At 43.6% G+C, this 23,783-nt stretch overlaps 1 protein-coding gene across 3 annotated transcripts in view; it reads left to right on the top strand.

Annotated features, from left to right (window-relative positions):
• LOC145351467 (E3 ubiquitin-protein ligase SH3RF1-like) overlaps positions 1 to 23,783 on the top strand; it is a 68,943-nt gene that overhangs the window by 31,519 nt on the left and 13,641 nt on the right. Inside the window, exons 3-7 of one of the 3 annotated variants that reach the window (XM_080201057.1) lie at positions 8,651 to 8,920; positions 10,086 to 10,181; positions 12,488 to 12,787; positions 21,301 to 21,401; positions 23,582 to 23,722. In XM_080201057.1, the coding sequence (XP_080057183.1) occupies positions 8,651 to 8,920; positions 10,086 to 10,181; positions 12,488 to 12,787; positions 21,301 to 21,401; positions 23,582 to 23,722 (908 nt within the window). The remainder of the gene's footprint in view (positions 1 to 8,650; positions 8,921 to 10,085; positions 10,182 to 12,487; positions 12,788 to 21,300; positions 21,402 to 23,581; positions 23,723 to 23,783) is intronic. The other 2 variants (XM_080201058.1, XM_080201059.1) reach the window with 2 other exon arrangements.

Genomic DNA, 23,783 nt, shown 5'->3' on the forward strand with positions numbered 1-23,783 from the left:
TACCAGTAAGTTATTCCCAATTGCCTGCATTTGGCCCATATCCCTCTATATCCACTTTGCCCATATAACTGTCTAAATGCTTTTTAAAGGCAAAATCGTACTCGCTTCTACTACTACCTCTGGCAGCTCATTTCAGACACTCACCATCCCCTGTGTGAAAAAATTGCCCCTTTGAACCTTTTGTATCACTCCCCTCTCACTTTAAACCTATGCCCTCTGGTTTTAGACTCCCCTACCTTCAGGAAAAGATGTTGACTATCTACCTTATCTATGCTCTTCATTATTTTATAGACCTTGATAAGATCATCTCTCAGCCTCCTACGCTCCAGAGAAAGAAGTCCCAGTCTATCCAGCCTCTCCTTATGACTCAAACCACCAAGTCCCAATCACATCCTAGTAAATCTTTTCTGCCCTCTTTCTAGTTTAATAATATCCTTTCTCTAATAGGGTGACCAGAACTGTACACAGTATTCCAAGCATGGCCAGACACATTACTTTTGTCACTGTGAGCGATACATATGTTGCAATGTTTCTTTAAAAGACTAATCAAGCTAAAGATTGTCAGAAGCCTTGTCAACAACTTTTGGAAAGGCTACCCCTATCTAATCTCTGAGGTGTTTTGTACGCTTCCCTTTATTTGGTCAAACAATTACCTGCTCTAGATTCCTCTGCTGATCCTTTGAAAATATTTTTCAATGACGTTTTCAAAGCCAGCGGACAGTGCAAGTTATTCCAGCAACACCTGCACAGCTTCTGCTGATAACAGCGCTTTCATCAGACAAGTTACCACGGAAAAGTAAAACTTTAAAGACTTCCTTTGGAGTCAGACAGGTGTGCTAACAGACCAATCATAATAGCAACACTATTTAACAAAGTGTTGTTAGGATTCAAGCTGGTATGACTGATTGGCACTGGAGATCAGAAGATATGCTTCAAAAGAGATGTTTGGTTTTGTGTAGCATTGTGGAATAAGCTTCTGTTGAAAGCAATTAATGCTGATTGTACTGGAGTAAAAATGGAGTTCAGACATTGACTGAGACTTTAACTCCTCAGAATCCATCCCTTTGCACAAGAGCTAAAATAGGTTAATGGATTTATAATAATTCGGTATAGAACTGAGGTGTAAAAGTCACAACCACTGGATCGTGTTGAGTAACTGATCAGAACCAAAATGGTGGAAGGGGGGCATTGGCATTGAACATCCGGAGATTAGAGAGAATGAATATTATACATGATTCCTGTTCCACATCACATCCAGTGACTTGGGCTGCAAATTCCACATGTGTGGCGATTTGATTAACTGCTGTGTTGTCCCTCAGAGCTTATTAACCTGCCGAAGCTCAATAGTTAAGCTTCTGATTGAAGAATGGCAATTTTAATCAGGTAGCAAATGGACATCTGAACTATGATTCACCTGGTACATGACTCACAAAAATATAGCATGTAGGTACAGCAAGTGACTAGGAAAGCAAATGGAATGTTGTTTATTGCTAAGTGAATGGAATATAAAAATAAGGATGTTTTGCTGCAGTTGTACAGGATGTTGCTGAGATTAATCTGGAACACTGTGTGCTTCTTTAGTCTCCTTATTTAAAAAAAGTATGTAATTGCTTTAGAAGTAGTTCAGAGAAGCTTCACTTGACTGATATCTAGAATAGGAGAATTACCTTGTTAAGAAAGTTTGAACAGATTAGATCTGTATCTGTTTTATTTGCTCCACTATTGGTGTCAAATCTTGGTTTATAATACTCCTGTGGAGCACCTTGGAAGTTGGTATTATTACGTTAAAGGCAACAAGTTGTTCTTGTTGACTGTTTTGAAGAGAGGTGACTGAATAAGACTCGAGCAAAGTTTCTCAGAGTAGTTGCAATAGGGAACGTTCTCCTAAAAGATTGTGTTGGAGTATCACTTCCATTCATTGTATACAATCTGATCCAGCTATAGTAGTGTAGCAACATACACTAAGAAGGGCCCCGTTTTCAATGTAAAAGCAGTGTGTTGATAAGGGCTGTGATTTCAGTTTGAAGACAGGCTGTGTGATGAAGGATTGATTTGGTCTCAGTGTTGTGAGTTTGATTTCTGAAGGTTTGCAGTATTGTGGGGGGACTGTATGGCAACAGTAAAGTGCGTGACATTTATTCTGTTCTGTAAGCAAACCAACTGGTCAATAATTGGCAAAGCATTTAAGCTGCAAAATAGAATTTTTACTTATTCAATTTTCCATCAAGATAATGGGCACTGAAGCAATTGTGACTGGAGAATGTCAGAGAGGCAGAGACAGCCGTCCTTGAGAGTTCACCCAGTGACAGCTGTTGGAACATAGGTCACAGCTACTAGTCTGAACATGTAACTTATCAGAGCTGTGTACAGGCTCAATTTTCATAACATGACCTGATCTTTGATTGCATTGTCTTCCATGGATTGTGTTTACCCAGTAGCAACTCATCAGTATATGTACAATACAACTCTGATATGCAGGGTTGCTTTTGTTTGGCATTTGTGGTACAGAACAGGATGAAAACGTATTTATCTCAGCCGTATTGTGATTAGCTTTTCGTCCACACGCTGGACTGAATTTTCCCAGGAGGATTGGAATCCAAATGTCAGCATTAATTCCGGGTCAAGGGTCTGGAGGGGAGTTGTGATGGCACGTTGAACACGACCTTCTCAGAGGCAGCCAATTAAGAAGTCACTTCTGGGAGCTCTATCCAATTAGGAACAGCAGCAGGGTTCCAGTGCAGGAGATCCATTAAACATTGTTTCTGAGTAGGGCCAGCCTTTACAGCATAGCTGGTCCTGAAGGAGAAACAGCAGGAGTGTCACCAGGGCCAGCGAGGCAGCTTGAGTAAGTGTTCAGCAGCTGCCGTTGCCACAAGAGTTACATTGGTAGCCTGTACGATAGAATGCCTCCTTGGGGTGGCCCGAGAACTGTGATTTAACGCTGGCGACTTTAATTAAAAGTCTCATGTGGCCTTTGACTCAGGCCATCTGTTATGAAGCCACCTATTATGAATTTCTAGCACTTCACACACTCGAGGGTGCGGCGCATGCACCATTGGGAAAAAAAACGATCCAATTCACCAAGGACTTATTTGCCTCATAGCCATCGCCATTGGCTACCAACTGCTGCCAAGTGGGTAGCCATGATTACTGTGATCACACGTCAGGAAAAGTGCAGGGAGTTAGAAATGTGCTGAGGAATGCCTCAACATCAATCAATCGCATTTTTCCTCATCTTCCCCCTTGCCACCATTGAAGCCATCTACACATGGCTGGGAAAATCTGGCTCATTATCCTTTAGCTCCTTCCTTCAGCACCAATTTATAAGGCCCAATCTTACCTGCCGTTCAGCCCACACTCCCGCTGCAGTGAAGTCGGACAATTTGACGGCCAGCCAATTCTCCTTCACCGCGGCAGGATGGGAAAATCCCGCCAGTGTGAACGACGATAAGATTTCGGCCATAAACATTGAGTAATTAATGCAGCAAAAATAGTGACAAGACATTGCAAATCTGAATCAATATGGGAGTGCAACTTCTAAAGTCCCTGTTTGGAACTTATATTTATTCAGCAGAGTAAGAGATAGTGTTTGCATGTTTGGAGTTTCAATGAAGTTTTGTATCAATGGAAATCATTCATGGTAAAATTGAGTGCTTTACCTATAAATTTAGTAGTGTAAGCTTGACTCTTTGTACAACTATAGAGAGCTGCTGTACGTTTAGTCAGTTAACGGATACACACTGTATAATTGATTGAGGTTGCTGGTGAGATGATAGCAACTACTCATTGTAGAATTGTTATAGGCTTATTTGACAGAGGGAGTTACTCTGTGCAATTCTCTATATAATAGTGCTCGTGTTTGTTTAGCAAAGGTTAATTATGGTCTAATTTTGGGAACTCGTTTATTCAGCAGAATAAAATGTGCACATTGGGCAGGATTTATACATATATCAGGAACAAGAAGGTAGCTAGAGAAAAAGTTGGTCCATTAAAGTACAAAGAAGGGAAATTATTTGTCAAATCAAAAGAAGTGGGTGAAATCCTTAATGAATACTTTACATCAGTATTCACAAAGGAGAGGGACACATTGATTGATGGTTCTTCAGAGGGGGATGTAAACCCTCTAGAGCAAGTCATCATTATGAGGGAGGAAGTGTTAAGTATATTAAAAAGCATTAAGGTAGACAGATCCCCAGGGCCTGATGGCATCTATCCCAGGGAGACAAGAGAGGAAATTGTTGGGCCTCTAACAGAAATCTTTGTTTCCTTGTTGGCCAGAGGTTAGGTTCCAGAGAACTGGAGGATGGCCAATGTTGTCCCATTATTTAAGAAGTGTACAAGGATAACCCGGGTAACTATAAGTCAGTGAGCTTGATGTCAGTGATAGTGAAATTGTTGGAGAAGATTCTTAAGGACGGAATCTATACACATTTGGAACTGAATTATTAACAACAGATAGCATGGTTTTGTATGAGGGAGGTCATGTCTCACAAATTTGACTGAATTTTTTGAGGCAGTTACAAAAATGATTGACGAGGGAAGGGCTGTGGACGATACCTACATGGTCTTTAGTAAAGCATTTGACAAGGTCCCTCATGGCAAGCTGGTGCAAAAGGCTAAATCACATGGGATCAGAGGTGAGCTAGCTAGGTGGATTCAGAACTGGCTTGGCCATAGAAGGCAGAGCATAGCGGTGGAAGGGTATTTTTCTGAACAGAGGTCTATAGCTAGTGGTGTTCCACAGGGATCAGTGCTGGGACCTCTGTTATTTGTTCTATAAATAAATGATTTGAAAGAAAACGTGGCTGGTCTGATTAGCAAGTTTGCGGATGATACTAAGGTTGCTGGAGTTGTGGATAGTGATGAATATTGTCGGAGAATACAGCAGGATTTAGATAGGCTGGAAAACTGGGCGGAGAAATGGCAGATGCAATTATATCAGGACAAATGTGAAGTGATGCATTTTGGTAGATCCAATTCAGGTGGGAGCTATGAAATAAAGGGCAGAGCCATCAGAAAAAGACACACAGGAAGATTTCGGAGTACTGGTAGCACGGGTGAAAAAACTGGTGAAGAAAGCACATGGCATGCTTGCCATCATCGGCTGAAACATTGAGTACAAAAGTTTGCAAATTGTGACACAGTTATATAAATCATTGGTGAGGCCACATTTGGAATACTGTGTCCAGTTCTGGTCACCACACTGCCAGAAAGACGTGGAGGCTTTGGAGGGAATGCAGAAAAGGTTTACCAGGATGTTGCCTGGTATGGAGAGTAATGGCTACGAGAAGAGATTGAACAAACTGAGATTGTTCTCTCTGGAAAGATGTGAGGGGCAACCTGATAGAAGTTTATAAAATTATGAAGCGCAAAGGTGAACAGTTGGAAGCTTTGTCCCAAGGCAGAAATGAAAATTGCAAGGCGGCACAAGTTCACTGTAAGTGGGGTGGGGGGGGCAAGTTACAGTAAAGATGTGCGGGGGATGTTTTTTACCCAGAGGATGGTAGGGGCCTAGAATGCACTGCCAGGTGAGGTGCCTCCTGCTTTCTTCTCACATCCTCCATTTCAGCCTGCACTTGTGAGAAGGTGGGGAGGACACCTAGTGCCAGGGTCCTTTAGGTATGCAGCCTTTCAGCAGATGCATAGAAGCACCATCACCAGCAAGCTCCCCTCCAAACCACTCACCATCCTGACTTGGAACTATGTCAGCGTTCCTTCAGTGTTGCTGGGTCAAAATCCTAGAACACCCTGTCTAACAACAAGGTGTACCTAGACTACAAAGACTGCGGTGGTCCCAAAAGGTAGTTTACCATCAGCTTCTCAGAGGCAATATAGGATAGATAATAAATGTGGTATTGCCAGCAATGTCCACATTTCATGAACAATTCTAGAAAAGTAAGCCTGACTTTGAAGATTTGATTAAGGCCTGACTGCTCTGTAAACAGTGACCTGAGTGGGGATGTCACTGTAACTGAAGGGCAGAGTTGAAATCGATGATTGAGTATGTGTTTATTCACATAAAGGTGTAACAGTGTGGGGTAAAGTTGAGGGCAAACAGCCAACTGGGCACAAATCACGGCCAAAATTGCACTAGTTTAGAGAAGTTTTCTTTTCTCAAGATTGCACTCAAATTCGCAGGACAGGACACGCAGGACAGTTTTGGCATCTCGACCAGGTCAAAGTGACTCTGTAAATGGATCCCAGTGGAGGCCTCCTGAAAACCGCTTCCCCCCCCGCACCACCACCCTCTTTAGCTTTGCCATTGAATGAATTTGAGGTTACCTCTTCCCTGCGGGACAGCCACAAGTGGCCATGTTGCTCTCAATTGCAGCACAACTTTCTGCAGAAACAGCTTACAGGAGGGATTTGCAACTAAGGACTGTAAGGAAATAAAATGCTGCCATTTGCGCAGGGAGGCTGGCCTCACCAATGCCCTACACAGCCGCAGCAAGACCTCCCTACTTTTATATTCAGTCCCCTTCACTATGAAGGCCAGCATCCCATTCGCCTTCCTGACCACCTGCTGCACCTGCAAGCTGGGTTTTTGTGACTCATGCACAAGGACCCCGAGGTCCCTCTGCACCGTCGCCTGCTGCAGTTTTTCGCCACGTAAGTAATAATCCTTCCTACCATTATTCCTACCAAAGTGGACCACCTTGCACTTGCCAACATTAAATTCCATTTGCCATTTCCTGGCCCATTCGCCCAGCCTATCTAGATCCTTCTGTAGACCCTCCACACCCTCTGCACAATTTGCCGTTCCCCCAATCTTGGTGTCATCAGCAAGGATGTAGGTGCTTAATTAGATTGGGGAAGTTGCCAGTGTGTTGGGAAGGGACAGCTTCTATCAAAGAACAAAAAACAGCGCAGCACAGGAACAGGCCCTTCAGCCCACCAAGCCTGCACCGATCATATTGTCCTATCTCAGTCAACCGCCCCTCTCCCTCATCTGCCTATCCAGATAAGTCTTAAATGTCGCTAACATATCTGCCTCAACCATCTTGCTTGGCAGTGCATTCCAGATCCCCACCACCCTCTGTGTAAAAAAAACTTCCCCCGCACGTCTCTACTTTTGAATCTTTCCCCCCTTATCTTGAACTTGTAATCCCTTGTAATTGTCATTTCCGCCCTGGGAAAAAGCTTCCAACTGTTCAACTTATAATTTTATATGAGAGGCAGAATGTTTTTTAAATTGGGACAAAAGATAACAGCAATGTGAATAGCATTGGACATGCTTTTCATCCATTCAATCATTTGTGTCAATTTTTAGGCAAACAAAACAGCAAACCCTAACAAACTCCTCTGCTTGTGTTTATTCTGCACTGCAATTCTATGCGTTAGCTGCTTATTCACTGCAGGTGGAAGCCCTTGTCAAACAAGTAAAGGGCATACCTTGCAATGTTCAGTCATATTGTGCAGAAACAGCATTATCGTTAGGTTGATGAACTAATTATATTGCAGCGTGACAAGGTAGTGCAGGGACTTGAGTATGCGCTGAACTATTAATAGCTGCCACAACTCAGCCTGTGCATTACTAAGTGTGCAACAGGAGAGAAAGCCTTTGTGACGACTCATGTCAGAGGTTAACACTCACTTTTTCTCTTAGTGGCCTGCGATGATGTTAAAATTTAGGATTTCCCTCAGAGAATTCACGCTCCGCCACTGTAACTCTGTTAAATGTTGAAGGTTCCATGTGTAAATTGAAATTCCGCTTACTCTCGGAATTGGAGTCTGGGGAAATCCCTGACCAAAGCAGACCTGTTATTGAATTTTATAAATGAACATGGAAGGATATGAATTAAAAGCCAGAGAAGGCCATTCAGCCCCTCGATCATGGCTGATCTGAATGTGATCGCAACTCTATTTTGGTGTCTACCCCCTATAACCTTTAGATTCTTGATAGAAAAGAGAGTCAATCTAATTCAAACACACTCAATTATTTAAACTGCACTCTGGGGAAGAGATTTCTACAACCTATGTCCCTCGGAGAGAAAAGCATTCTCCTCACCTCCACTTTGACTGGGAGACACCTTTACCAGAATCTTACTGCCTTGTCCACCACGGAATCGGAGGGGTGGACTAGGGAAGTGTCCATTGACATCAAGCAGGAATTTTTGGTCTTGCTCGAGCGGAGCCGTAAAATCTCCCCCCTTATTTTTAAATCCTGACCCCTAATTCTAATCTCTCTCATAAGGGGAAACCTCGGTTCAGCATCGGTCCTGTCAAATGCCCCCAGGATCTTATGGGGGGAGTTTTCCCATCCCGCCTGCCATGGGAATCGTAGCGGGTGGGTGGCGAGCCATGAAAAGGTCCGTTGACCTTTGGCAGGATTTTCCAGTTTTGGGGTGACCACAGCTGGAAAATCCCACCCTATAAGTTTAATAAGATTACGTCTCATTGTTCTAAACTCTCATGGACACAGGCTTAACCTGCCTAACCTTTCCTCAAGATAGTCCCTTCATCCCAGGAATCAGTAAAGAGAGCCATTTTTGAACTGTTTGCAATGTGATTATATCCTTTCTTAAGTAAGGAGATCAAAACTATACATTGAGAGAATGAGGAGGAAAAATGTTTTTACCAGTAATGCAATGTTGCTTTTGGCATTTGGTAGCATTGAAATCCCATTTGCTGAAATTGGTGGTTATTGCAGGTGCCGTGTGCGAGAGCGTTGTACACGTACGGAGGCCAGAAACCAGGAGACCTGAGCTTTAAAAAGGGTGATGTCATCATTCTGCGTCGCCAAGTGGATGAGAATTGGTATTATGGGGAAATCAATGGTGTTTGTGGAATTTTCCCTCTCAATTTCGTTCAAGTTATTAATCATTTACCTCAGCCTCCTCCCCTCTGCAAAGCTCTTTATGACTTTAATCTCAAAGAGAAAGACAAGGAAGCCAACAAAGATCTCCTACCATTCCTCAAGGTAAGAAGTCGAGAGATTAATCCTGCATGTGTTTGCGAGCTTGCATGGGAACAGCTTGAAGCTCAACGGCATTCATGAATTGCAATGTCAAAGGGGACTTTGATGTGGAGATTCCGGCATTGGACTGGGATGGGCACAATAAGAAGTCTCAGAACACCAGCTTAAAGTTCAACAGGTTTATTTGGTGTCACGTGCTTTCAGAGTGCTGTTCCTACATCAGCTGAGTCTTTCAGGTGAGTCACACTCACCAGATGAAGGGGCAGCACTCCAAGAGCTCGTGATACCAAATAAACCTGTTAGACTTTAGCCTGGTGTTGTGAGACTTCTTAATGGGAACTTTGTAAGAATGCATGGCTTTGTAAAGAACATTAAAGGGGCAGTGTTCATACAATAGCTTCAGTTAGAAGAACAGAGATTAAATTATATCTTTAACGGTTGTCACGAAAGTGATTGTAGCAAAACAACAGCCCATTTTATACCCCGTCTGATTTTAATTTCCATTTTCTCTGCTATTCCTCATCCAGTTAAATAATTTTAATAAGAATGGCTCAATTTTGAGACCATGAAAATGTAATGTTTTCTGGGTTAATGCTTCAAGTATATGATCTTGTGCGCACCATGTAGTTTCAATCAAAATAATGCGTGGCACAGTGGTTGGCAACTGCTGCCTCATAGCGCCTGGAACCCAGCTCCAATTCTGGCCTTGGGTCATTGGCTGTGTGGAGTTTGTACTTTCTCCCCGTGTCTGTGTGCGTTTCCTCTGGGTGCTCCAGTTTCTTCCCACAGTCCAAAAATATGCAATTAGGTTGATTGGCAATGGTAAATTGACCCTAGTGTCAGGGGGTTAGCAGGGTAAATATGTGGGGTTGCGGGAATATGGCCTGGGTGGGATTGTGGGTGGTACAGACTCGATGGGCCAAATGGCCTCATCCTGTACTGTTGGGATTCTATAATTCTATAAATGCAACATGCATTTTGTAATTCAGCTTTCACACTGGACTATTGTATCTGTGCCTTCAGTGTTGGATGAATGACTTATCAAATACGTTTGAAATCCAGGAAAAGGACCTGCTGCATGATGCACCCTCCCCAGAAATGCCTCTAAGTCACTGTTCACCTTTATAGGTTGTGGCGAATTTAAAGCAATTTCAAACTTGCCTTTCAGAATGATATTCTAAAAATGATCCGGAGAGTCGATGAAAACTGGGCAGAGGGAAAATTAGGAGATAAAGTAGGAATATTCCCCATTTCGTTTGTTGAGGTAGGTATTACCTGGAATTCCACCAATCATTGGTTACTGTGGTGTTTCCTTTATTTGAGCCCAGTGACCGTGACCAGGACTGTGTATTTATTTTTAAAGAGGACCCACCTTTGCGTTTGTGAACACAACTGGACGAACAATGGCATCAAGCATATTGATGTCCATTATCAGATTACCTGTGAATGGAAGTGTCACGTTGAAAAATGTACTCCTGGTTCTTATAGTTTCCAAGAGAATTTGTTTGACAAACACACTTTTCAACTTACAATATATAATTCGTGCAACCTCATATTCCAGAATGGTCGAAACATAGTGCTCACCTTAGAACAAAATGAAGAATGCCTTTTAACTAAGAGCTGTACAAAGCAAAGCAGCCAGAGGGAAAAAGGGTGTTTGGAATGTGCTAAGCTTATTGTCTTTCATACTTATCAATCATTCAGATTTTGAAAAGAAATTAATATAGAGTCACATCACATCCAGCCGTCTAAATGAGTTTGTCTCCTGTACCTTTTAATTCTATTAAAATTTAATTTAATTGTTTTAATTCTGTAATCAGTTCCGCACGCTCCACAGCCTTTAGCCAAAGATTTGCAGCTGCGATTTGAAGTGCCATTGATACATGCTCATTTCATGGTTACAGGGAAATTATTTAAATTTCAGTATTTTTATTTTACGGAGCAATTCATGAGCCATGTTTACAGTTTGCTCCACTGCCCCAGTAGGGAGAAACTGTGTCGCAGTATTGTCTTGTTCCTCGTGTGAAACAATCCATCTCCAGCATTGAGTTGTGATTGGAAATGATCTCATTCAAATGAGAAATCGCTTTGGGTATATAGCGTCACCGATCAGGGCAACTCACAGGAGCTGTAAGGAAACATGCTACAAAGGAGAGCAACATTCCATCCTGCTTCAACCAGAAGGCTAGAAACATTTGTTTGATTTGATTTATTATTGTCACATGTATTAGCATAGAGTGAAAAGCATTGTTTCTTGCACGCTATACAGACAAAACATATCATTCATAGAGAAGGAAACAAGAGGGTGCAGTAGTGTTACAGTCATAGCTAGGGTAGAGAAAGATCAATTTCATGCAAGGTAAGTCCGTTCAAAACCCTGACAGCAGCAGGGAAGAAGCTGTTCTTGAGTTGGTTGTTACGTGACCTCCGACTTCTGTATCCTTTTCCTGATGGAAGAAGGTGGAAGAGAGAATGTCCGGGGTGCATGGGGCCCTTAATTATGCTGGCTGCTTTGCTGAGGCAGCAGGAAGCGTAGGTGGCTGGTTTGTGTGATAGATTGGGCTACGTTCACGACCTTTTGTAGTTCCTTGTAGTCTTGGGCAGAGCAGGAGCCATACCAAGCTGTGATACAACCAGAAGGAATGCTTTCTATGGTGCACCTGTAAGAGTTGGTGAGAGTTGCAGCTGACATGCCTAATTTCCTTAGTCTTTCTTGAATACTTGTTTGCATATCAACATCCTGTCTCCTTTACTGATACAGAAGTATCAGCTAATTTATAATAACAATAGTTTTTACTAAAGCAGCAGCAAAAGAAATGTAATGCATTTGTATGTAATTTAAAGTTAATTTATTTATTAATCACAAGTAAGGCTTACATTAACACTTCAATGAAGCTACTGTGAAATCCCCCTAGGCACCACACTCCAGCGCCTGTTTGGGTCAATGCACCTAACCAGCAAGCCTTTCAAATTGTGGGAAGAAACCGGAGTGCCCAGAGGAAACACACAGACATGGGGAGAATGTGCAAACTCCACACAGACAGTGACCCAAGCTGGGAATCAAACCCATGTCCCTGGCGCTATGAGGACCACTGCTAACCACTGGGCCGCTCACAGATTTGTTCTGTAATTTCCACTGCAATAACAATCAAAAGCTCGATGCCACCCTGCTGGGAATGGCGACTATGTACTCTATGAACTCTATGAAGGGTATGCTTTGTATAGCATGCAAGAAACAGTACTTTTCACTGTATCCCAATATATGTGACAATAATAAATCAAATCTAAAAAATGATAGACAGAATCTTCCCTACATTCTTGTGAAACATCTCCTGTGAATGTTTCCTCAGCTTCATTGACAAAGGTTTAAGAGCAAGTGACCTTTCTGCCAGGATTTGATGTCCAGCACAAGAAACCCAAAAACAAAGGCAGAAGTGAAATGATTATTTATAAATCGAAAACAAATGGGGAAAGATATATTTATGATTTTAGTGATGTTTTGATTTCATTGACTGTGTGCGTAAATATGCAGGTACAATATTCACTGGGTTCCTTTTCTGTCCCCTGTAGATGAACTCAACAGCAAAGCAGTTATTAGCAACAACAAAAAGGCCAGATGTGAAAGATGGTAAATGCCAAAGCAGTGCAGCAGCAGCCAGTACAACGACCAAACGCACAGAGGCAGGGAAGGCAGGTGCTAAAGAGACCCGTTGTCACACCAGCGCTATGAATATGCTCAACAGAATCTCCCACCTGTCTCCATCCCATCAGCCATTACAGATCAGTGCGCCAGTGCTGATTAGCTCAAGTAACCCAGCAGTCGTGGCCCAGATTGCCGAACGAAGGAGTCCCTCCAGCCCTACCAGCAAGGTATCACTTCTTCTTTATCTCAAGGTTCTTGTTGCCTTTATCAATGAAGGTTTCTGTGCTAAGATGCCATGTCCATTAAAAGCAATGATGTAGAGATGCCAGTGTTGGACTGAGATAAACACAGTAAGAAGTCTCACAACACCCGATTAAAGTCCAACCAGTTTATTTGATAGGATTGTGGAATTACAATGAAATAAACTGGTTGGACTTTAACCTGGTATTGTGAGACTTTTTACCATTAAAATCAAGGCAGACTTTACTTCTGCTATCTTAGGACATTTAATATAGATCAGAACCCACTTTCATTTTACCTGAGTTGAATAGTAGGGTCACATCTATCATCCTAAATTTTCAAAGCCACTATCATTAGGAGGAAGCTAATGTGTTTTAAAGCTGGTGAGTTTTATAATTGGTTCAGCGTTCTAGAGATAGACAAGGAGCTAAATCAGTTATCAGTGTATGCATTGTTTTCAGGTAATTCAGACTGCAGTTTTTTTAACTGGAAGCATCAAACACATCATGAAATTTGACCGTAGTCAGTCCCCTGTCCTGGTATCATGACCATGGGTCAGAATTTTGTGGGAGAGGCTGAAAGTTTGAGTCAGGGAACTTACACAGAATCCTTGGTAGTACAGAAAGAGGCCACGTAGCCCATCGAGCCTGCACCAACAACAATCCTACCGAGGCCCTATCCCCATAACCCCACATATTTACTCTACCTGACCCTAAGGGAGAATTTAGCATGGCCAATCCACCTAATCTGCACATCTTTGGAATGTGGGAGGAAACCCACATAGACATGGAGAGAACGTGCAAACTCCACGCAGTCATCTGAGAGTGGAATTGAACCTGGATCCCTAGCGCTGTGATCAGCAGTGCTAATCACTGTGCCATCATGCTGCCCCAACAGACCTGTCCCATATAACAATGTCCCTTGCCCAATGTATTTTCTTGTTGAGGAGGCAGGTTGGGATGGAGTAGAGCTCACCATCTCCAGCATCAGGTCTGAGGCAGGAATAGAGGTGGGCGGACAGCGAAGCCGGCAGACTGGAACGCCTGCCTCTGGTAACTGGGACATCAGCCCAGTTTTCATGATGAATGTCAGGCCCTTAAACTCTAATCCCTCAAACCACGCCCACTCCACAAAGGGAGTCACTTTCCTGTCACTTGGCTCTTCAACACACCACCCTGCTCTCCTGTCCACTTGGCCTTATGTAATGTTCTCGTAAACCCCAATGCAAACTGGAGGAACAACACCTCATCTTCTGATTGGGCACTTTACAGCCTTCTGGCTGAACATTGAGTTCAGAGCATGAACTCTCCCCTCCACCTTCACCCCATTTCCATTTCTGTCATTTCATTTTGTTTCTTTTTCTCATCTCATTCATTTTTATCATCCTTTCTCACTTCCATTTTTCCACTTCTCCATTCTCACTCTCCTTGAGTCTAACTCCCCTCCCCTCTTCAGGGCAATTGCCTTAACCATCTGTACCTCTGTTCCGCCATTCACACATTCTGATCATTTACTGGACACTTTTAGCACCTCTCTGAGCCTTCTCCATCCTCATTTACATTTGCTTTGTTCCCCCAGCACCTCCTGCCCTCACAGTATAAATCTTTTCTCATTTTCTTTACTCTTAGCTCTGATGAAGTGTCTTCCAGTCTTGAAACATTGGCTCTATTCTTTCTCCACAGATGCTGTCAGACCTGCTGGGATTTTTCAGCATTTTCTGTTTTTGATTCCCTTTTTTTCCCTGTTTTTGATAACTTTGTAGGAGGCTTATTTATCTTTTTGGGTGTTGCTATGTGTCTTTGTACAGCGCACCCCATTGATAAATTTCAGCAGAATGCCACAAAAGCCAAGACTTTTAGTGTGGCACAAATCAATAGAATTCAACCTTGTGCCTATAGCTCTTCATGTTGCTACTTAATGACCTAGGTTCTGTCACCGAGGTATATCCACACACCTCTTCTATGCCCTCTCATACCTGCATGCTTGTCTTGCTGAGCATTGTTCTGGAAGAACTGAAGCCTCTTTTTATCTACATTTACCATCATCTGTTCCCTTCTCCTTTTGCTTGTCTAGCTCCCCCTTAAATGCACCTATTTTCTTCAGCCACACTTATGTAGTGTGTTTCACTTCCTTCTGATGCTTTGGATTCAAAAATTTCTCCTGAATCCTGTTGTGTCCTTGATAGCGATCTGATACTGATACTCTGGAGCTGGCTGTTGTAAAGGTTTAAGAGTGCGCCAAGGTAACTGAACCTTTCTCGTGGCAGAACCAAAATTATTACGTAGCGACATAAGGAACTGCAGCTTCCTATAAAGTCATCAAACTGATTTCACACTGACTAAAGGGATATCTCCCTAGATAAGGCCAGCTGGCACCCACAACTGAGCTGCAACTGTCTGAGAGTGAGAATCGTACCATTATCATCACAGCAATTCTATTAATTACAAAAGCTGAGAAGATTTATTAAACATAAATTTATTGGTGGATACAGAAATATCTTTTTACAATAAAGGTTTGGAACACAGCATATATTAGGCATCTACAAATAGGCCATCACCTGTTTGATAGCCCATCCCTCCCCCCAACCACCCCTCCACCGTCACCCCACCCCACTGCAGGATTGGTTTGTCCTGAGACAGCTGGAACCAACAGCAGCTGCACAGATGAAAACTAGGCCTACAAAGTCCTTAAGGGACCATCTGTTAGCCAACAATGTAAGTACTTAAAATATGTTTGACTGAACGTAGGGCTTGAAGGATCAGCAACACTGTCCCTCTCAAACTGACATCCACTACTGTCAATGGTCAATATACCAGCTGGCCACCACTCTCCTCCCAACACATTGCTACTCCCCTGATTACTGTCGCTCCCTTCCTATTAACGCCACTACCCCAGATCATCGCTCATTGTCCCTCCCTGATCACCCCAGCATCGCTGTCCCTTCGTAAAGTATTGCTTGTCAACACTCCCAAGCTCCCGTTGCTCTCTCGCTCCCAAGTTGTCCCTTTCCTTACTTGCCTGAGGGCTGCCAGGAGTGACCCAAGCTTCACACGTGCCTCCCCTGCAAGCTGCCTGTTGCTCTCAGAAATGTGGATCGAGGTCCAATATCAGGGCCATCTCGGGCCTTACCATTTAGACCCAAACTTCCAGACTAAAGACTTCACAGCTGCAAAAATAATAAACATTCCCAAACTAAGTGCTTTCTGTTTTAAAACCCTTGTGGCAATTTTACAGATTGAAGGCAGGCGTTGTATAATATCTGATAGAATCAAGCTCTTATTGCATTTTTAAATATTAATTGGACTCTAAATGACTTTAACATTGTAATTCGCTGTTTATTGCAGCTTAAAGCTATAGTGCTGTCTTCCCTGTCACAATACAGGAGCACAAGTTGCTAAACCTGATGAACAGTCACCTTCAGCCACTTCTGGACCATTTTTTGCTGATTGCCATGCTTGGGAGGGAAATAGTGCAGTCATGCAATTTGCACCTGCAAGCACCGGCTTCAAATGAGCATCATTGCTTCTATTCAAGTAATCATCTCATGCCTCAGATGAACCTGCCTCCACCACACTGCCAGGCAGTGCATCCCAGACCCAAACTAATCTTTGTGTGAAAGTTTTTTTCTCATGTCACATTTGCTTCTTTTGCAAATCACCTTAAATCTCACAATCTTGAGCCTTTTACAAATGGGAACAGTTTCTCCCTATCCACTCTGTGCAGCCCCCTCATGATTTAGAACGCCTCTATCAAATCTCCTCTGAGCTGTCTTCTCTTCAAGGAGAACAGTCCCAACCTCTCCAACCTATCCTCATAACTGAAGTTCCTCATCCCTGGAACCATTCTTGAAAAATTATTCTGCATTCTCTCCAGTGTATTCACATCCTTCCTACATTGTAGTGCCTGGAATTGTGCACGATATTCAATTTGAGGTCTAACTAGTGTCTTGTATAAGTTCAGCATAACCTCCTTACTCTTGTACTCTATGTTCCTATTAATAAAGCCCAGAATATTATGTATTTTATTAAATGCTCTCTCCACCTATCCTGCCATCTTTTAATGATCTATGCACATATATGCCCAGGTTCCTCTGCTCCTATACCCCTTTTAGAAATTTACCCCTTATTTTATATTGTCTCTCCACATTCTTCCTATCAAAATGCATTAGCTCACAATTCTCCACAGTGAACTTCATCTTCCACCTATCTGCCCAATCCACCAACTTGTCTATGTGCTTTTGAAGTTCTACATTGTCATCGACACAATAATTCCAAGGTTTGTGTTGTGCGCAAACTTTGAAACTATCAAGATCTAGATCATTAATATATACCAGGAAAAGCAAGTGTCCCAATCCTGACCCCTGGGGAAATCCACTAATAACCTTCCTCCAGCCCGAAAAATATCCATTGATCGTTACTCTCTGCTTCCTATTATTCAGCCAGCTTTGTATCAGTGGAACTTTTGACTGCCTTTTTGCTGCTAAAGTTTGTGGAAGTGGAGGAGTTCACATGAGCTGTTGGAGTCACACAGGAGTGATGTTAGACCCTTTGTAACCAATGGAGTGGAGTTTGAAGGCCTCTGAGCAAATAGCTTGCCCTCACTCATGGGGCTATAGATACAGTCCCTAAAGGGCTGCATTTTGACAGCGAGTTGGAGTACGGACAGCAGGGAGGAACAATGTCTGAAGTGGCTGTGATTCATCAAGCAGGTGGTTATTGAACTGAGCCAGCCCATCCAACTAAGCCTAGACCTCACCACCTTCCACCTTTGCCAGAATTAATGTGCAGGCAGGAATGGTCAACCTTCCCGCCTGTGCCACTTGAGGTCTTTAAATGGCCATTGAATGACCACTTAAGGCCTCATTCCACCGCCGCTGGTATTAATCCAGCCTCAAACAGGCTTGTCGCTATGCAATGTGCATGACAGGTTCACGATAACACAGTTAACACTGCTGCCTCACAGCGCCAGAGGTGTGGGTTCAATCCCAGCTTCAGGTGATGGTCTGTGTGGAGTCTGCATGCTCTCTCCGTGTCTGCATGGGTTTCCTCCAGGTGCTCCAGTTTCCTCCCACACTCCAAAGATGTGCGGTTGATTGGCCATGCTAAATTTCCCTTTAGTGTCAGGGGGATTAGTAGGGTTAAATATTCGGGGTTGCGGAGATGTGGCCTGGGCAGTAGTGTTGGCTTAATGGGTTTAGTTGGATGGGCTGGCTGCAGAGGAGGGTGAGGACAGAGCTGGCAGCGCTGCTTCAATTCCTGTGGCTCAGGATCCTTCCAGCTGGAGCCAGTGACAGGGTCAGTTCCTTTTCAGATCACTGTGCCTCGCTGCATCAGCGAGGTGACAGAGGCCCTGTATGTAAAGGAGAGGGGCTTTCATAGTCTGCTCTCAAAACGAAGAGAAGCAGAATGGATGGGCATGTGCAATTTTCCAGGATAGTTTACTTCCCAGTAGTGTAGGTGCACACATATGTACACATCTGAGTGGAGAGATGTGCTGGTACTGTGAAAGATTCCATTCCTTTAAGATGCAGTTGATGTGTAACCATGCACCAGGTATTGCATTGGTAAATACCCACTGTCCTGGCAACAGCCACAATGCCTTACCCTTTTATACAGTTTATTTATTTATTTGTGTCACAAAGTTGGCTTACATTCACACTGCAATAAAGCTACTGTGAAAATCCCCTAGTCGCCACACTGTGGCACCTGTTCAAAATGCTGAGGGAGAATTATTTTTAGCATGGCCAATGTGTCTAACAGCACTCTTTTTTGGACTGTGAGAGGAAACTGGAGCACCTGGAGGAAACCCATGCAGACACAGGGAGAATGTGCAGATCCACACAGACAGTGACTCAAGCTGGGAATCGATCCCTGGTGCTGTGAGGAAGCAGTGCTAACCCCTGTGCCACTGTGTTTTCCACAGGCTAGTCAGCTGTACTTGCCATATTCAAACCACCACAACAAACCAGAGAGTGATTGTTTCGCAACAAGAGCTATCCACTCTCTGCATTGCTCATAACTGTCTTCAGCTGCCTGTCCACACCTGGGCAGTGGCTCATACAATGGGAGTGATGCAGCAGCCAAGATTGTTGTGAAGGAAAGCATCAGTGTTTGAAAAGATCAGTTCATCACCTCACAATCACACATCACAATCTCCCTTCCGGCAAGCCAACCATGTCAATTTTTTTAGCTCAATGCCATATTTTCAAAGGAATGTAGGTGATGGACCAGTAATATCTAAAAATATGCAGATAGCAGATTCGTCAACTTCATGTATAAACATGTTTAAATCTTAGAGATATTTTAGCTATGATTTGCAGCAGACGTCACTCATCATTGAGACTTTGTTACAGTCAAAGGATTAATCTAAGTGGACAGCATCAGATTTTTTTTCCTCTACATCTGAATTGTGTTAAAGCAAAAACTTGATCCACTAGCTGTCTGAAATCTTTATAGCTGAACAATATCAAAGAGATGTCCTTTCTGGGAAAAAAAAGACCTATATTTACATAATGACTGTTCGTGTCTGTCAAAAACATCTCAAAACACTTTACACGATGAGTCATTTTGAAGTGCAGTGACTTGTTGTTTGACAAACAGAGAAAAACACTTTTTCCACAGCAAGTTTGCACAAGCAGTGTTGAGGTGAATGATCAGTAAATCTTTATTTGATGGTTTCAGTACTGGGAGATGTTTTGGCTGTCCGAGAGCATTTCATTTGGTGGGATTGTGGCACACCTGGACCTCACCACCTTCCACCTTCGCCAGATTTAATGTGTAGGTGAGAATGGTCAATCTTCCCGCCTGCGCTAATTGAGGCCTTTAAATGACCATTGAATGACCACTTAAGGCCTCATCCCACTGCCGCTGGTGTTAATCCAGCCTCATCCAGGCTTGTTGCTATGCAGTGTGCATGACAGGTTCACAATAACGCAGTGGTTAACAATGCTGCCTCACAGCGCCAGAGGCATGGGTTCAATTCTGGCTTCAGGTGACGGCCTGTATGGAGTTTGCAAGCTCTCCCCGTGTCTGCGTGGGTTTCCTCCAGGTACTTCAGTTTCCTCCCACACTCCAAAGATGTGCGGTTGATTGGCCATGCTAAATTGCCCCTTAGTGTCAGGGGGATTAGTAGGGTAAATATTTGGGGTTGCGGAGATGTGGCCTGGGCAGCAGTGTCGGCTTAATGGGCTGAATGGCCTCCTTCTGCACTCTAGGGATTCTATGAACCACACAGTCAGCTTGTCAACTGATGTCCCTCCATCAAAGGCGCTCTCCTGGAAGAGTCAGCCCTTGCCCAATTCCCTGAAACCTTCTCCCTTGTGATCCCTAACCCACAAATCTTCTCCCCCTCAGCATTACTCACCCAGGTTGCCTGACTTACCAGCAGCAGCCGTGAGGAAATTTTGAACAGATTGGGCCAGTACTCATTTGAGTTTAGGAGAACTTATAAGACTCTGCTGAGAGGGCTTGACAGGGTAGATACTGAGAGGATGTACTCCCACCTGGGGGAATCTAGAACTAGGGGACACAGTTTCAAAATAGGGGTCTCCAATTTAAGGCAGAGATGGAGAGAAATATCTTCTTTTAGAGGGTTGCTAATCTTTGGAAGTCTCTTCCCTAATGAGTAGTATGGGCTGGCTCATTGAATAAATTCAATATTCCTCGGATTTAAAGAAGTCAAAGGTTAGCAGGGGCAGGCAGGGAAGTGGACTTAACAGATCAGCCATGATCATAATGAATAGCAGAGCAGGCTCGAGGGGCTGAGTGGCCTATTCGTACTCCCAGTCCTTACGTTTTAATGTTCCTGTGATTTGTGAGAATGGTTTTAGGGGTGAGGGACTCAGGTGGATGTATAGATGAGAGAAGCTGGGGCTGTTCTCACTGTAGAGAAGAGGTGATTTGGTGAAAACCATGAGGGTTCTGGCCTGAGTGGACAGGGACTAAACTGTTCCCATTAACAGAGGGGTCAAGAACTAGAGGACCCTGGTTTCAACTTGTTGGCAAACAAATCAATGTTGACATGAGTAAATATCTTTTTACGCAGCGAGCGATTAGGATCTGGAATGTTCTGCCTCAGCATGTGCTGGAGAAAAGATTTGCAATGCTGCGGGAAAACAGTTCAAGGAGAGTCACCCAAAAATATGTGGGTTGGGTGGATTGGACATGCTAAATACATTACCCCTTAGTATCAGGGGGATTAGCAGGGTAAATACATGCAGTTATGGGGATAGGGCCTCGGTGGGATTGTTGTCATTCAGTTGTGCAGGCTCGATGGGCCAAATGGCCTCCTCCTGCACTGTAGGGGTTCTATGATTTATGAGTGGGTTTAGGTGAATTACTCCAGCAGAGATCCAGCACAGACACAATGAACCGAATGGCCTCTTTTTGTGCTGTAACCATTCTCCAATTCAATGGCTTAAGCATGGTTTATGATTCAGGTCTTCGCAAAAGTCACAATGGTAGCTGATAACGGGTTTTTCTTTCAATTTTCTTTTGTACAGACACAACGTGCTCCTGCTGAAGGTATCAGCAGTCCAGGTACTGTTGAAACCAATTCACCGGTGTATGCTGAAAATCCAAATTCAAAGCCACAAGTACCTGTGTAAGTATCAGAAGTAGGTTGTGAGTTATGACTCTCAGTCATTTAAAGAATGCTGAATTTCTGATAGGTTTGTTGCAGTAGCAGCAGAACCCTAACCACAACTGATTTACATCAATCATTGGGCTTGTGAGATCCACAAGACTTGAATTTGCTGTAACAGTTACAGCTTCACTACCGATCTTTGCAATACCTTGTAACCTTGGATATCCTTTCCTCTGCTGTCACACCTCCAAGAACTGATAGCATTGGAAACCCTGGGCTGGCCAAGCTTGTATATATAACATGTCTTTGGAGTAGGAGAATCACGGTGGCGCAGTGGTTAGCACAGCTGCTTCACAGTGCCAAGGACCCGGGTTCGATTCCTGGCTTGGGTCACTGTCTGTGTGGAATCTGCATGCTGTCCCCACATCTGCACATATTTCCTCAAGGTTTTCCGGTTTCCTCCCACAGTCCGAATGGTATACTGGTTCTGTACATTGGCTGTGCTAAATTCTCCCTCAGTGTACTCGAACAGGCACTGGAGTGTGGCAACTAGGGGATTTTCACAGTAACTTCATTGCAGTGTTAATGTAAGCCTGCTTGTGACAATAATAAATAAACTTAAACTTAAAGGTCTGCAATATTGCAGGACCACATCTGTCACAGACTTTCCGTATCTCTCAGTGTTCTTTTCTCCCAGAAATCTGGACATTGATGATAAGCCAACGGATCATGTTAGGAGTGGCCTAACGTGAGGTCACTCAAGTTAACCAAAGTCCACAGATTAGGGCCATGGTCTGAATGAACCAAGACACGCTGATTGGGGTTGATCAGTCAGAGGGATCATATTTTTGACGTTTGCCCGTCAATGAGAACTCCAGGAAGTCACCCAGTAATTCACCTTCCTCCATCTCTCCATCTACAGTGGGGTCTTAAGATGCTTCTCTACTCCTGCAAGCACCTGCAGGTTTCTTATCCTGACTCCAAAAGGTCTGGATAGAGTGGACGTGGGAAAAATGTGAGAATCCGAAGCCACAGCCTCAGATTAAAGGGACAGCCCTTTAGAACAAGATTAGGAGGGATTTCTTCAGCAACAGGGTGGTGAATCTATGGAATTCGTTACCACAGAAGGCAGTGGAGGCCGGGTCATTGAGTGTATTTAAGACAATGATAGAAAATTACCAGCCTTGACTGAATGGCAGAGCAGACTTGAAGGGCCAAATGGTCAAATTCTATATACCTTAGGGTCTTATGGACCCTGAATATCGCAACAGAGTCAGGAGCAAGTCAGTAGAAAAGTCAAATTCTCACTCCAGTGAAGGAATGGAGCTAGGGTTTTTGGTTTCTTGTCATCTGTTACAGTCGTCAAAGCAAAGCACAGAACAAGACAGAGAGTGACCATTCGGCCCATCAGGTCTGCATAGCTCTTTTGCAATGCAACTTTATTAATCCCCTATTCTTTCCTTGTACAACTGCTGTTTTCCCTCTTTCAAGGCAGCACGGTGGCACAGTGGTTAGCACTGCTGCCTCACAGCACCAGAGACCTGGGTTCGATTCTTGGCTTGGGTCAATGTCTGTGTGGAGTTTACATGTTCTTCCCACGTCTGCATGGCTTTTCTCTGGGTGCTCCGGTTTCCTCCTGCAGCCCAAAGATGTATGGGTTAGGTGCTTTGGCCATGCTAAATTGCCCCTTAGTGTCCTGCGATGAGTAGGTTAGAGGGATTGGCGAGGTAAATATGTGGGGTTATGAGGATGAGGCCTGGGTGGGATCGTTGTCAGTGCCAGCTCGATGGGTTAAATGGCCTCCTTCTGCACTGCACGGATTCTATTGATTCTATGAAGTATTTTCAATTCCCTGTTGAGCATTACATTGGATCTGTATTCACCACCTGATCAGGTAGTGCATTCTAAATCCCAGCAATTCATTACATTAAAAAGCTATTCCTCAATAAGGGTTATGGGGAGAGAGCGGGAAAGTGGAACTGATCCACTTCAGATCAGCCATGATCTTATTGAATGGCGGGGCAGGCTCGAAGGGCTAGATGGCCTACTCCTGCTCCTATTTCTTATGTTCTCATATCGCCTCTGATTCTCCTGCCAGTCACCTCAAATGTGTGCCCATTCCAAGAGAATTGTCTAACTGTCACTCATTACTGATCTCCACCACTGCGTGTTCATTTATTCTCATCATCTCCAATTAGAAGAGCAGAAGAACTGGAAGCACGGACGGGGGATATGTTTCGCATTTATGGGATGTCTCCAGATGGATGGATCAGAGGGATGTCAATGCAAATAGGCAAAGCTGAGAGCCCCAGCAGCAGTTACACTGAGCTTGGTAGGAGGTAATTAATTTTTGATTTAATTTGATTGATTATTGTCACATGTATTGGGATACATTGAAAA

Source organism: Carcharhinus amblyrhynchos, chromosome 13 (assembly GCF_965287045.1).
Source record: "Carcharhinus amblyrhynchos chromosome 13, sCarAmb.v2.hapA, whole genome shotgun sequence".
Classification (NCBI taxonomy): domain Eukaryota; kingdom Metazoa; phylum Chordata; class Chondrichthyes; order Carcharhiniformes; family Carcharhinidae; genus Carcharhinus; species Carcharhinus amblyrhynchos.